At 30.4% G+C, this 14263-nt stretch overlaps 1 protein-coding gene across 1 annotated transcript in view; it reads right to left on the reverse strand.

The window, feature by feature from the left end:
• Window positions 1-14263, reverse strand: part of LOC145832936 (uncharacterized) — a 96162-nt gene that overhangs the window by 25348 nt on the left and 56551 nt on the right. Inside the window, exons 100-125 of the mRNA XM_082940138.1 lie at window positions 12097-12261; window positions 11708-11838; window positions 11042-11177; window positions 10671-10798; window positions 10193-10343; window positions 9558-9824; window positions 9049-9330; window positions 8631-8799; window positions 8053-8171; window positions 7690-7786; window positions 7012-7205; window positions 6568-6696; window positions 5840-6144; window positions 4714-4861; window positions 4335-4471; window positions 3984-4125; window positions 3626-3782; window positions 3258-3379; window positions 2953-3055; window positions 2497-2660; window positions 2196-2391; window positions 1806-1915; window positions 1268-1448; window positions 865-986; window positions 468-579; window positions 75-235 (exon numbers count right to left, since the gene is read on the reverse strand). Of these exons, the coding sequence (XP_082796264.1) occupies window positions 75-235; window positions 468-579; window positions 865-986; window positions 1268-1448; window positions 1806-1915; window positions 2196-2391; window positions 2497-2660; window positions 2953-3055; window positions 3258-3379; window positions 3626-3782; window positions 3984-4125; window positions 4335-4471; window positions 4714-4861; window positions 5840-6144; window positions 6568-6696; window positions 7012-7205; window positions 7690-7786; window positions 8053-8171; window positions 8631-8799; window positions 9049-9330; window positions 9558-9824; window positions 10193-10343; window positions 10671-10798; window positions 11042-11177; window positions 11708-11838; window positions 12097-12261 (4128 nt within the window). The remainder of the gene's footprint in view (window positions 1-74; window positions 236-467; window positions 580-864; window positions 987-1267; window positions 1449-1805; window positions 1916-2195; window positions 2392-2496; window positions 2661-2952; window positions 3056-3257; window positions 3380-3625; window positions 3783-3983; window positions 4126-4334; window positions 4472-4713; window positions 4862-5839; window positions 6145-6567; window positions 6697-7011; window positions 7206-7689; window positions 7787-8052; window positions 8172-8630; window positions 8800-9048; window positions 9331-9557; window positions 9825-10192; window positions 10344-10670; window positions 10799-11041; window positions 11178-11707; window positions 11839-12096; window positions 12262-14263) is intronic.

A 14263-nucleotide genomic window follows, 5' to 3' on the forward strand; every position in this document is an offset into this window, starting at 1 on the left:
CTTAAAAATAAAGGTTCACATCAAAAAGAAAAACAAAAGAATTACTGAGTAAACATAAAAAAACACTAAAATACCTGTAGTGACGTTGACGGTCTCTTTTATTCTCATCAATCCGTCGTATTGTGACGTCATAGTAATGACGTAATCGGTTCCGACCTGCAAATTGTCGAATATGACGTCACTATTGTTTTGTGGGAATCTGTTGGCAGAATTCAACGGTGTTTCCAAGTCGTCACTGTGGAAATGTATTAGTCTATTTATATTTGACAAATAAAAAAAATAGTTATTTACGTTTTCTGTGTTTGACTTTTTTTTGTTAGTTGTTGAAGTGAGTCACAGTGTAAAAAAAACATATATTTTTTTCTAAGTGATAAAGTTATTTTTAGCTTTATTATAATGTTTACTGTCTCACATGGTCTACGTAAAACTATCATCTCTCAATATAAAAAATAGTTTCACCAATTAACCTCTTGTATATGTCAAAGTTGTACAGTTCGTACAATACTTCTTGGTTGTTGAATCTAACTCGCACTTGGGTTTGGTTTTCTACGGTTGCAGTCAGGTTAACTATTTCCTCCACTGTGACAATAATATTTGTAAGTTTTTGCGTTACAGATGAAAGTCTAAACTTAATTTCGTGTTTCACATTTATATATAGTTTTTTTTTGAACACAAAAAAGCTTTACATAAGCCTAAAAAATTAATTTTAATAATTAAGTTCTCTAGTTTTTATATCGATTGCGCACTTTAATTCATATAATTTATTAACTTTTGTAAATCTAAAGCAGTTTAAAGAGTTATAAACTAAAACTGCTTAAATTATTTAACATCATAATAAACAAATCAGTAAACAAATGAACAAACGTGTTTTAACAGGGAATAATGGGCTTGGTTCCGAATAAACTCTGTCATCCGCCCTCGTTCTTATCACAACCGTCTCAGGAACAAAAGTTTCATTTCCGACAACATCGTAATGGTAAAAAGAACTGAAAAAATATATAGAAAATTTAAATGTAATTTTTTTTTTCGTTAATCAACAGTTAGATTTAACTAAAAGTCAGACAAACAAGATTAAATGATTGAAACTTTTGTAAAACATAAAAAGTCTTGTTTTATCAATAACACATAATAAAAGCTTAGTTGCTATTGCAAAAACAATAAATTGAGTTCTTTTGTGAAAAACAGACATATATTAACTGTAAAAAAAACCTGAAACAAATTAAATATAAAATTTAAAAAATAAAAAAAAAACTCATTTTTCACTCACGCGGCGGTGCTTCCCCTGTCGAGGACTCCCTCAACCTCATTGGCGGAGGTAACTTCGAAACTCGAGTATCCGCTGGAGGGCGCTACGTACAAAACGAGCATTGTGACGTCACTGTTGTCGCTGATGAGGTTCTCCTGCTTGTTGAGGAGCATCGCCACTCCCTGCTGCACCGCGGTTGGTACTAACACAATAAAATAAATAAATATAATAATTAGAATAAAATAAATAAATATAATAGAATAAAATAAATGTTAGTTGGTTGTTCGTTGTGCACATAAAAGTTTCAAATAAAAGTTTTGTTAATATTATTTTACAATGAAAAAAACTAACAGCTTTTTTTTTTTTTTTTTGGAAGAAGATATTTGGTTAACAGTGTAACACTATGTAAGAAAACATAAATCATAAAGCTGTTCGGTGATAAATTTGCTTTATTTAACTTAATAAATTTCCAGTCGAAAAAAGAGCGTTGTATTTTGTTGCTAAAAATAAGTAAATTTAAATTATATCTTTAAAAATCATTATATTTTTTTGTACTCACAAGTCTTAAGAGTTATGCTGCTAGTTGCGAGATTCTTGATTCCATCAGAAGGAGTTACTTCTATCAGATATTCAACGTTCGGATCCAGGTTTTTGAATGTTACTTGGGCTCTGTTTGAAATGTACATTCGTTAAACAACAGTTATAATGTTAAGAAATCGACTAAACTATAACACACAAGTACAAAGGTAATAAAAGTAAATTTCAAACTTTTTGCGTTATATAAAGATGCAAGAAAGTATAGAATGTTATACTTCTGTATATGTTAAAAATGGAGATATAACAAAAAAAAATTATAGTGAGTCAAAAACAGCAGAAAGGACATAAAAAATTTCCGGTGTGAGTAAAATTTGCAATAAATCTTTTCCTAAAAAAACTCAACAAAACAAACTTGTCAGCATCGACAGCGTCCGTCCATGTGGTTGATTCTGGCGTGAGTAAAGTTTCCGTTTTAAATTGCCACCCCGTGATTGACACGCCCCCTTCCTGGAATACTTGTGCCAGGTAGATATGGTCCCGGTCCAGCACGTCCCAGCCAACCGTGATTGAAGTGTCCGTCGTTTCCAGCTCCCTCAGTTTCAGCTTTTCTATAAAAAAGTGTATTGTTGTAAAAGAATTCCAATTTTAAAAGGACTTGACAGAAACATTAAGCGCGTAAAATTTTTAAAAGTTGAGTATAAAAAATTTCCTACCGAGATAGATGCTTTCAGTGTTTTCATAGCTGACGGTCTTCCTGTAAACAGCCATGATTGTGACGTCATAATCCCGATCAAGATCGAGATTAGTGAACTGGAACGAGTTCTTTTCTCCCACCAGTTTCTGTTTCACCACCGCTGAATCTCCAGGTGCGGAATCTCTGTGGAGGTAAAAAGTTTGTGTAAGGAAAATATAAATAAAAGATTATGGGTATAGATTTTAAAGCTGTGATAAGTAATACAAGTTATGGATTTATATTTTTAAAGTTAACTATACACATTTAAACAAACAAAAGTTTATAATACAGTTTATTATTAATTAGACAAAAAAAAAACTAAGATGAAAAACTGCAATAAAAACAGTATTTATTAAAAATTAGTTTTATTAGTTAACCCAGTTGAACTCTTATTTAGTTGTACATTAGGTGGACTAATAAATTTAAATAAAATTACCCCTTAGAAATTGTGAGGTCGTATTGAATTGCGTTCTTCACGTCTGTCCATTCGACATTTACTGAAGTTCCAACTTGTGACAACTCAATATCAACTTGTGGTGCTGTAATGTTTTACGTAAAAATAAAAATAAATATGAAAAGTTGTTAACTGTTTAGAACAGTTAAGATAATTTTTTTTTCTTAATTACACTGATAAGTTTAAAAAACCCATCGTATAGTTAATTTCTGTGTTGTTTACAAATCTAAAAGAAAAAATTCTTAGTTATAAGAAAACTTCTAAGACATATTTTATTAAACACTTACTTCTGGAAACTTTAAATTCTTTGGAATCCGTCCTGATTCCGTTAGAGACGCTGGTAACCACAATCTTGTACTGCTTCTGGTAAGGCTCGGTGAAGTAGAACGTGGTACCCTGGTTTTCGCGCCTGTCAATATTTTGTAAGTGTAAAAAGTAATACTAAAATAGTTTTAACTGTTTAACATATATAGCGATGTACTGGACCAAGCTTTATTTTATAAGACCCAGGTCCGGCCAATTTGATATTAAAAAATCTTGATTCTTTTTATAATATGTAGGTCGGGTAGATAAGAAGTTGTAAATCAATATTTGAAAACCAAAAATATACTTGTTAAAGTTTACAGAGATCGAAAAGATATTTACGTAAACCAACCCTGCTTCGACCCTGTTGACCTGTTGAACTCCGTCAATATAATAGTTGATTGTGACGTCATAGTAGCTGACTTTTCCCTCCGCGGGAGGTTGGAACCTCACTCTCAAATTGTTGTCTTGCGTGATTCTCACATTTGCTCTCTCGATTGCGTGAGGTACTAAAAATAGATGATAATATAAGTTGAACTGATGAATATGAATTAGGAGACATTACTTGTTTTGATCAACTTACCCCAGCTTGCACGTATTTTGTTTTGCTTTTCATATTATTTTAAAGTATAAACCACGTTTATACTAAGTATTTAATTTGGTTGTAAACACAAAGGTACAACAGCTTTATTAAATAAAAAACAACTCACCAGTGGAGAACCTGAAATCTTTTTCGGGACCCTCCTCACCCCTGATGTAACCATTGACAACCATCAAATAATTTTCGCCCGGGGAAAGTTTATCGAACGAAGTTGCAACTTCTGCAGTCTCGTTTGTCACTTGTACTCGTTGCTGAATTATTATGATTGTTTCAATTTTATAATTTAAGATTTTATATAAAATATAGTAGACACTTTTACTCACTATAAGATAACTAAACTGGTTTAAAAGTAAAATTTGACGTATGTTTTGTTATGATATAAAAAAAGAAACTTTTTATTATTATTTACTACAAAGGTTTTAAAATCTCTGATTACATCTTTTTTTTTCAACCAACTAACCCTCCTGACAAGACCATTTCCTTCCACTAGTGCAAACTTGACCTCGTCAAAAGTGAAATTCTCATTAATAGGAACTTCTACGTCAACTGTGACGTCAGTGGCGTTTATTATGACGTCAACAACAGAAGGAGTGGGTTCTGTGAGAAGTATAAGTTAGCTCCTGCTTTTTGTTTTACACGAAAACCTTTGCTTTAAACTTGTGTACTTTGTGCTTGTCTGATGCTATCAGTTACTATTTTATTATATATTTCTTTCTTTTCAAAAGTTTGAAGTAGTCATTTTGATAATATTATCAATTTTAACTTGCAACGACTTGTAAAGAACGATATAACCAATAAAATAAAACAAAAAGAGGTTAGTGGTTAAATAATAAACGAACTCATAGTGAATGGGAATTCGAAGCTCTTGGCGTTTCTCTGTTTAAAGCTGATTGCATCAAACTTGGCAATGTAATCTCCTCCAGGGATCAGCATGGGATCGTCGAAAGACACTCTCAATACTTCGTCATCAGTTGTCGGTTTGAGGGTCTAAAGGAAAGTAGTTGAATAGATAATGCAAATAATTGTAATATTTTAGAAACAATAGTATAAAACTTTGTTACTAAAAAAGAAGTCAAAAAAGTTTTATTGCTAAATTCATAAAAAGTTTCCAAAGCTTTTGGTAAAAATATACTTTTTGTCAAAATAATGAAACTAGTTTATAAAACAATGGTATGGTTATATTTAGAAAGTTAAATTAAAAAAGTTAAAAGTTAAAATTAAAGTATACAAACTCACAAAAATATTAACTTCAAAACACTACATCTACAAAACTCGATTCAACTTTTGTTTCAAGTTTCTATGACAGACTTAATATAACAATTTTAGTACTTCTAAATTTGTTTTTTTATAGATATGTACATATACTGTTGAGTTACAAACAGTAAGGACAGAAAACGACAACTAACTATTACTCCAACCTTACAGACACATTTCTGCTTCCATGTAATGTAGGCAAAGTAGTATAAAAAGTTATTAATACATGTACTTAAGTTTTTATAAATACTCAATTATTGTTTTAATTGTTAAGGTGTATACACAAACCTTTTTTGTATCTACTTTTTTTAAGAATCAGTTTTTAACTAACAAATAGGATATTTTTGGCTATAGTTTTTAAAACGTAGTTATACTATAAATTATATTCTTAATAAAAGCTTTAGTTATATATACTTCTTATAGTGTAACAAATTATTAAAATATGTACTTAGCTCATGTACTTAAGATATTTTTAAACATTTGAATATTGTTTAAAATATTGAAATGTGTACATAAACTTTTTTGTGTACCAACTTTGCTTAAGAACTAATTTTCAACTATAAAGTTGTATACTTTTTTCCTGAACTTTAAAAACGTTTTTATACCAGAAATTATACTTTTGATAAAAGGTTTAGTTGTTTATACTTCTTATGATATAAAAAACAATTTTTTTTATTCAAATATACAGATTTGATATATATATTTCAAAACCTTGGAATCGAAGGCGACATCCGAGTTGTTCATCTTCACCACTACCTTCAGCGTGTCAACCAGCCCCTCCGGTTTCCTGAACTCCATGGCAACCGAGGTCGCCGTGGTAACCACCTCGGACAGGTCCGTAACCGGGCGGGGCGCCACCACGCCCAGGTAGCTGATCTTGTCGCTGCTGACGTCACCGATGTATGACGTCACGCTTGCCTGGTAACGCTCGCCGGGCACCAGTCCCCCCACCTTGATGGTCGTCATGGTTTCCATGGCGGTGATGTTGAACCTGAACGTCTTTGTTTCGAAGTCAGCTGAAAATAAATAAAGTTTTAAAATAATTAGTTCTTAACAATGTATTGTGATTTGATTTTTATTAAATAATTGTGAAAATAATTTTTATTGTGAAAATTTATTTTTAAATATGTTGACATTTGGATTTAAGTTACTCTTTGACCTTTCAAAATGAGTTGATTTTTTTCATTTAATGATAAATTACCCTGGTACTAAAAATTAAAATAATAACAAATGTTATTCAGGGTATGTTTTTTAATTATAAGAAACACACAGTTAGATTGCGGATTGAGTATCATCTCGTACGCGACAACAAAAATTATCACTAGATATTATCAAGCAAGTTTTTATGACAATATACTGCCGATGAGTTGTTTACAATAAACGTGTCTGTGATGCCCGAAAATAAAGTTTTTTTATTATAATGTACGCAAACAACTCACAATTAGATTGCGGTTCCAAAATCATCTCGTATCCGTCAACATCTTCCTCGACCCTGCCTACGTCAGCTATCATTTCTCCTATGACGTCAGAAGCCGTCAGTTCCAAAAACTTTGGCTTCGGTGGCAACTCTGTGACGGAAATGAATATAAAACTTGCTTTTTTAATAAAAAAAAAGCTTTTTTTTTATTGAAGGTTTGTTTCGAATCAGTTTATGATTAGTTGAAGATATAAAAACAGCATTAACAGTTTAAGTAAAACTTACGTTTTAATGATTTTTTAAAACTCAAAAAGAACTTTACGAGTTTTATAACCACAAATTAAAGCTTAAAAGTATTTCTCATGACTAAACAACATTATACACCAAATTTATCAGCCTGCAATATACTATAATTGAGATAGTAAAACTTGAGGAAAACATTAAAAACTAATATAAGTAAACAAACTGAGTCTCGCGTTGAAGGTGGCCGGTTCGCTGTTCCTTCCGTTGCTGGAAGTTTCTATTGTGACGTAATAGAGTTTTCCCGGTGACAACCCCTCGTCGAAATTCACTCGTATTTTAGTGACGTCATCACCGGATGACGGAATGATGTCTTTTGATTGGATGGGGTCGTCGCGTGATTCGCTCCACACATAACATCTTAAACAAAATTACGTCATGAGGATTATTATTATAATTGCTTTTCAGTTTTATTTGATAGTAAACTTACAGAAAATGCTTATTACTGTAATTTAACACTAACCCACGCATAGCATCATTGGTAAATGTACTTACCTAAAACACTGTATTACTTTTTTCAAGCATTAATTTTGTAGTTAAAGCTTGTTATGTACTAATAAATATGTTTGTTAAAGTTGGAATATTTTAATTAAGTTTATAACTGCTGGTCTAAAGTTTTTAAAAATATTTAAAAGGTGATTAAACAACACAATAAAAGTTTTAAAAACAAAAAGATCTATTAAAAATGTCTGATGACCATGAATTAAAAGTTACTTTAAAGTGAACTTAGTTTCCAACCAAAATGTATTTTAATAGAACAAACCGAAAATATTTTAGTTAAAATATTCATTCCATAGATTACATTGTAAGCGAATTAAATTTGTTTATTCAATGATACACTTACTTGTAAAATTCTACAACTCCTTCGTCTACGGGTGTGAATTCAACTTGTATTTCCCTCAATGTAGTTTTCAGTGTTGCTTTTTCAACTGCTGTTGGTTCTGTTTGAAAAAAAGAAGACAGTTTATACTTGTGCTTTTCAACACACAAGTATTTCAAACTAAGTTAGATTCAATAGACTAATGAAAACTTTAGGTGTTTACTTAAATATACATTAACTAAGTTATCTTTTTTTTTTCTTTTTTAGTTATTGCTTAGAGTATATTTAAAAATTGGTTCACCTTAAAAATTTAGAAACTATTGGAATAAACTAAACATATTTGTTATTTATCTGATATTTACTATCTCCTTGTTACAGGTCACTAACTAATTGTATCAACGAAATCGTTAGATTCTCCTGCTTTTTCGTCAACAAAAGGAACAACTTCTGCTCTGTAGATTTCTCCTGACACGTAAGGACGATCGAAAGATGTCTGCAGTGTGGATCTGGAATTTAAATAAGGCTATAAGGCTCATACCAGTATCATAAAAATAAATATAGGTACGAGTTAAATGCGCACATATATTTTAAATTATTTAGAGTAGTTATTACTTTTATAATAAATTATAACACAAAATGATTTATCAAAAAAATTAAAGATTTTGTTATTATATATCCCTATAAGGTAAACTAAGTATTTAAAACCAAAACATTGTTTCTTTTCAGAAAATTATTTCTTTTACCTATAATTGAGAAACAAGCTCGTATCAGAATTAAACACAACTTTATAATGCATTACAATCAATTTATTCTTACAAAGTCTTAAATTAGTATTTTTTATTTCCACAAGACAATTATTATTTGAAGCTAAAATGTTAAAAAAAACCTATAAGAGTTTACGTTTTTTTTACGTACTTGTACAAACTAAATCAGCATACTGATAACAAAATTCATGTAAAAATTACCTTGATGAGTTGAGTGTTTGGACTTCTTGTTCGACCTGCTGATCCGACGAATACAGCGTCACTCTGTATGACGTCACAGCGAAAGTCGGCGAGGGTTGGAAGAAAAGTCGAATGAAGTTCCTAGTGGCAGTCAGTTTTCCAGATGGGACCGGTTTCGATGAGTAGAAGTCTGTAGAATTTATGGAGTAAGAAATTAACTTAATAAGTAGTTTTTAAACTTTTTTTTTTATTAAATAAAAGGTAAAGATATAATGTTTTTCAGTAAAAGTCGACTTTAATCCTGAAATCACGAAAAATACGTTAGAAATTTACTTTTAGTATAGTATATATAAGTTGTATATTTTCATTTGAATTTTAAAAACTCTTATACAATTGAAATACAACAACTAATGGCTAAAAAATATTTTTGTTAACCCACCGTGTTTAGCTTTGAATTTCTCCGAAACCACCGACTTGTTGCCAACCGAAACAGTTTCTACTGTGACGTAATAATCATCTTCCTCTGGATTTAATTTCAACCCGTCTATTTGGAATACAAACATCCGAGTCCGCTGCTCGAAATCGTCCATGTCCACAATCAGGGATTTCCCCTCGCTTGAAACCACAAAGTGCTTGTACTTGGACTGGGAAGGAGGGAAGAATTTTCCGTGTATTTTGGTAAAGTCGGCCTTCGCCATCATTATCGACACTGCTTTTGGTTCTACAATCGAAGAAAAAATGTTTGTAAAGGAAGAGCAGGTTATAGATATTTGTTCAATGTTTTTTTTGCAATTTCAATATTTCAATCAATACATTTTGACCGTTTAAGAAAAAAAAAATCACAGCGGGAAAATTATGCTCTAAGCAACTCAAAACCAAGTGTAGCTACAATAAGAAAAACTTGAGTACTTTAAGAGTAACGACGAAAAAACACAAAACGAATCAAACCGAGATCGAAGCTGATGGTTGCAGGTTTGCTCTTCGCTTCATTGACCACGGTTGTGACTGTGACGTCATAACTTTCTCCTTGCACCAAATTATCAACCGTCACGCTTGACTGATCACCCGGAACGTCGATTCTCCTCGCTTCCCCGTCACTAGGTGTCAGTGTGACTCGGAAAGAGTCACGTGGGAGGTCGGGAGAAAGGTTCCAACTGATTTTGGCTGTAGTCTTGCCAAGCTCCACCTTCAGATCATCCACTTTTGTTGGAATGGCTGCAGAAGAAAAACATTGTAAAAGATAAATCACTTACAAATAGATATTAATTATATGTTTTATGAAATTGTACATGTTCAATAAAGGTTTTTATATAGTTAAATAATTTCATTATTAAGTAGTATGCATTTAGAAAAAAAAATATATATACATTGATTAAAACATATATGATGAATTTTAATGAAGAAAAAAAGTTTTGCGAACTCGAGAACAAAAACGAAGTTTAAAACCTTTACCTCAGAGATAAAGCAAAACAAACTAAACGCGTGTCTTCTTAATAGTTAAATCGAAGGTGTAAAACTTTAACCTGATTTGTGTACATACACTTAAAACAACAAACTATTAAAATCAAAACTGCCCAACTCACCGGATTCGACCTGCAAGTCGGTGGAAACGAACTCTGAGAACTTTCCGTCGCATCCGAGACCCCTTATTTCGACGTTGTACACCTTGGAGGGTGTGAGTGGGGTTTTGAAGGTGACGTCATAATTGGCTGGTTCCGACGCGGCAACTTCAATCTGTTCGTATATATCAAGTTAATTACATTGTTCAAATACAAGGTAAAATCCGTGTTTTAATTTCTTAAAAGTATATTAGATGAACCTGTTTGTGAATTTTATTTTTTAAATGAATTCACTAAGCGTTCGCAAAATGTTCTTTATTTTAGGTGTAAATTCAAATAAAAATTTCACATAAATTTAAAGATGTTTGCTTTGTAATAAAAAATGTAAAAATTATCATTATTTTCAGTGAGTTTTTATCAAACACGTGTTAGAATGTAAACTGGTTGCTTCTTTACTTATTCCTCAAAAAATTTATCAACGTTAATAAACATAAATACACACCTCTTCAACAGTGTTGCCTTCCAGCACGAGTCTCGCCTGATGAGGTTGTTTCGATGCTGACGTGAACCTGATGTTTAGTCTGTTCGAACCCGTGAAGCTGTGATCCACCATCTCCGCTAAGTGAGGATCTACACATTGTAGTTTGTAAGGTTTCGTATAAAAACCAAAACTATATTAGTTAAAAATGATTTATTTTAATGCGTAAAATTATAATTGTTGGTTAGCAGAAAGCTTAAAAAAGCTTTTAAAACTCTGAAAAAAGATACATGTGGTGTGACCTAATTTCAACATATAAGCTTAAAACAATCTTTTTTAGTTTTTTTAACAGTGAAGTACAAAAATTTATAACTAAATGTTAAAAAAAAACTAACAAGTGCAGAATTCTCTGGTCATTTTTATGTTTCTGTCGTCTATTTTGAAGTACATGTTCAGTATGAACACCTGAGCAGGTTTCAGAAGATCAGACGGGCAGAATACAGTTTCTGTGTCCTCGTCAACTTGGAAAACCTGAAAAAAAATAAACTTCTAGTTTAGCTGACCGTATCATAAAACCACTCTATTAGTAAGAATTAAAAGAATTTATACTTTAAAAGTTTAGAAATCCCTGAGAAAAAACTTTAACAAAAAACTTTTTATACTAATGTACACCATTTCAAAAGTATCATTTACAAACGTTCTCTTATTTCAAAAAGTCAAACGATTGTTTTCACGTTGAAATTGTTTCGAATATCAACTGCGTTCTATAAACATAGTTTGATGACCAAATATTCAGCATTGCAACGTACGCTTTGACTGTTTTAGCTTGTCAAAAGTTTTAATCTTTTTAAACTGTAAAACTGTTTTATTGATGTTAATCTTTTCATTACAGCTGTAAAGTACTTTTTCTTTTATTTGCGTATCTGAACACCAACACAAAATAAATAACGTGTTAAAGTACAACCAATGATTTTTTTACTTAAACAAAAATTCGGAAAACTGCTTGGAAACTGCTTCTACCTTTTTCAAATAGTAAAATAAAAGCATTTTAAGAAACAAACCTTTACGACGTCACCATCTTCTGTTGTCACTTCAACTGTGACGTCAGTAGCATCGGTTGGCATGGTAACCTCAATGGAAGCTGACCCGTTGCTATGCGGGGTTGCTACGATGTCAGCAGGTGCTGATGGGGCTGAAAATGAGGAAGATGATTATTTATTCAATAAATATTTCAAAACATTCTAAAGTCAAGGTAAAAATAAAAATTAAAAAATAAAAAAGTTTAGTTGTTTATTCTATTTCAATATCTAAGTTTTCAGAAAATAGTATTTTTTTAATAACCAAATTTAACTATTTTAAAATTTGTGACATAATAAACTTAAAGGAACGCAAATAAAATACTTTATCTATACTATTATTTTCGATAAAAAAACTAATTAGTCAAACTAACTGGGTTCGACGAGGAATGTAACGGGGTCGCTGCTGACGTAGTAGTCGACGTAGTCGTTGTCCCTGGTCGTCACCGTGGTAACCCTGTATGTGACGTCAGGATCCGCCCTGAAGTCCTTCAGTGTCGCTTTAAATTCCCTCCTGTTTTCTACGTCATCTGTGGTTTCTGTTGGATATATTATTTAATACATTCGTTGAATTAAAACTATTTACTTACTTTTCTTGCTAACTTTAACAAAGTTGAATGCCAAAAGTGTTTAGAACTTACTTTATTTACAATGAATTAAATTTTTTTTTTATTATTTGTCATTATAAGTACATTTTTAATAACTTAATTTTTTTTTAGCTAACTAAAAGATGATAATGTTTTTGATATTTACAGTTTAGGTTTTTAAAGTATTTACACTACTAGATAACTAAAGTTTTCACAAGTATACTAGAAATAACTTAAATGCTTAACAAGTAACTGTAAGAGTACGTTTGTAAAAAAAGTTCTCAATTTATTTAGCTTATGTTGTATTTTTATGTTAAACATATCAATGTTACTATATTAGTATTTGTTTTATATTGTTAAAATTGTAAAACTATTTTTTTTTGTTTGAAATAACTTTTAATTCAAACAAGTGTTTAAAAAAGACTAATTACTTAACAAATATATGAAAATTAAAAAATGGCTTTGAAAAATTTTTGTGCACAACTAAACTTAAACAGTATCTTAATTCTATTTACTTGACTATTTAAACTATTCTTTTAAACTAAGTTATTATCAAAAAAAAAAAAAACAAAGCTTTTGTTTTAATTTATTTTCTAAAAAGAAACGTTTTCAAAAAGCTAAAAATAAAAAATAAAAAAATTAAGTCTTTTTTAAAACACTCTGTAAGTTTCAATTCTAAACAACAATGAGAACATTTAATTATAAAATATTAAATAATCTATGCTCAACTTTTTATATAACACAAACTCATAGATATAAGTTGCTTTAATATCCGTTAAATATTTTTTTTACATTGACTGTTATAACAAACCAATAGTATTCAAAAATAAGTTTAGTTAAACTTTTACGAAAAAAGAAAATCAATTACAACCAACTAACCTTGACCGTAACAACTTAAAAATTCGAAATGTAACAAACACAACAGAACAAGTTTAAACATTTGAATCTGCACTCAACATGTAAAGTCGAGAATCAAATGCAATTGAGGTGTTAGCTCACAACAAGTAGTATATTGCCGCGGGGAACAACATAACAATAACAGTAAGGCGGCAAAAATGCGCGGTGCCATTGTTTTCACATCTTTTGTTTTTGTGTATACTTAAAAAATTGTAGTTCATAACAGCTAAGATGAGTAATTTTAATTAATATCTACTGCCATTGTAAAAAGGTGTTAAAAAAAACTTAAAGTTCATATTAGCTTATTGTAAGAAATTATAATTAATATACTATGCCTTTGTACACACACATTTTGTTATTTTATGTCAAATTTTTCAAATTGCAGTTAATATAGGCATGATGTGCTAAGATTTTATAAAAAAATGCTATTATATCCAGATCTTTTGTTTTAAAAACATTTTTTTTTCAATTTAAACTTGAATTAAACTCAATTGATAAAATTTTAACTAGTATTTTTTAGCTTCGATATGTAATTGAATTCAGATGTTTTGCTTTTGTGTATACTTAAGCAAATGTAGTTCATTTAAGCTTATCGAGCTCATACTATTAATTAATAATTTCAAGCCTTTGTATGGTTTAAACCCAAGTAAGAAATGTCGAATTGCTTATATATTACCATTGTGTTTAGATGTTTTGTTTAATAAAAATTTGTTTAATTTCAGTTCAACTAAGCTGTGTGGGTCACATTTTAATTAACGCTCTGTGTCTTGGTTTAACTTGCATGCAAATAAGATGTCGTTGTATTCAGTTGTTTTTTGGTTTTTCAATAGTTTTGCAACTTGCAGTTCATTAAAGCTCATTCTAATTGATATTTTCGACCTTGGTGTAATGTACACACAAGTAAAAAAAAATCCTAATTGGTTTTCAGTATCATTACTGCATGTTATTTTGCTCAATTAAATTTTTCTTAATACAATTTCGATCAAACATACTGAGAATTTTTTACTAGATTATTGTTTTTTTTTTTTCGTTTTTATTGTGTCTTCATAAACTTACA

The sequence above is a fragment of the Thalia democratica genome, chromosome 4, assembly GCF_965202585.1.
Source record: "Thalia democratica chromosome 4, ktThaDemo2.hap1.1, whole genome shotgun sequence".
NCBI lineage: Eukaryota > Metazoa > Chordata > Thaliacea > Salpida > Salpidae > Thalia > Thalia democratica.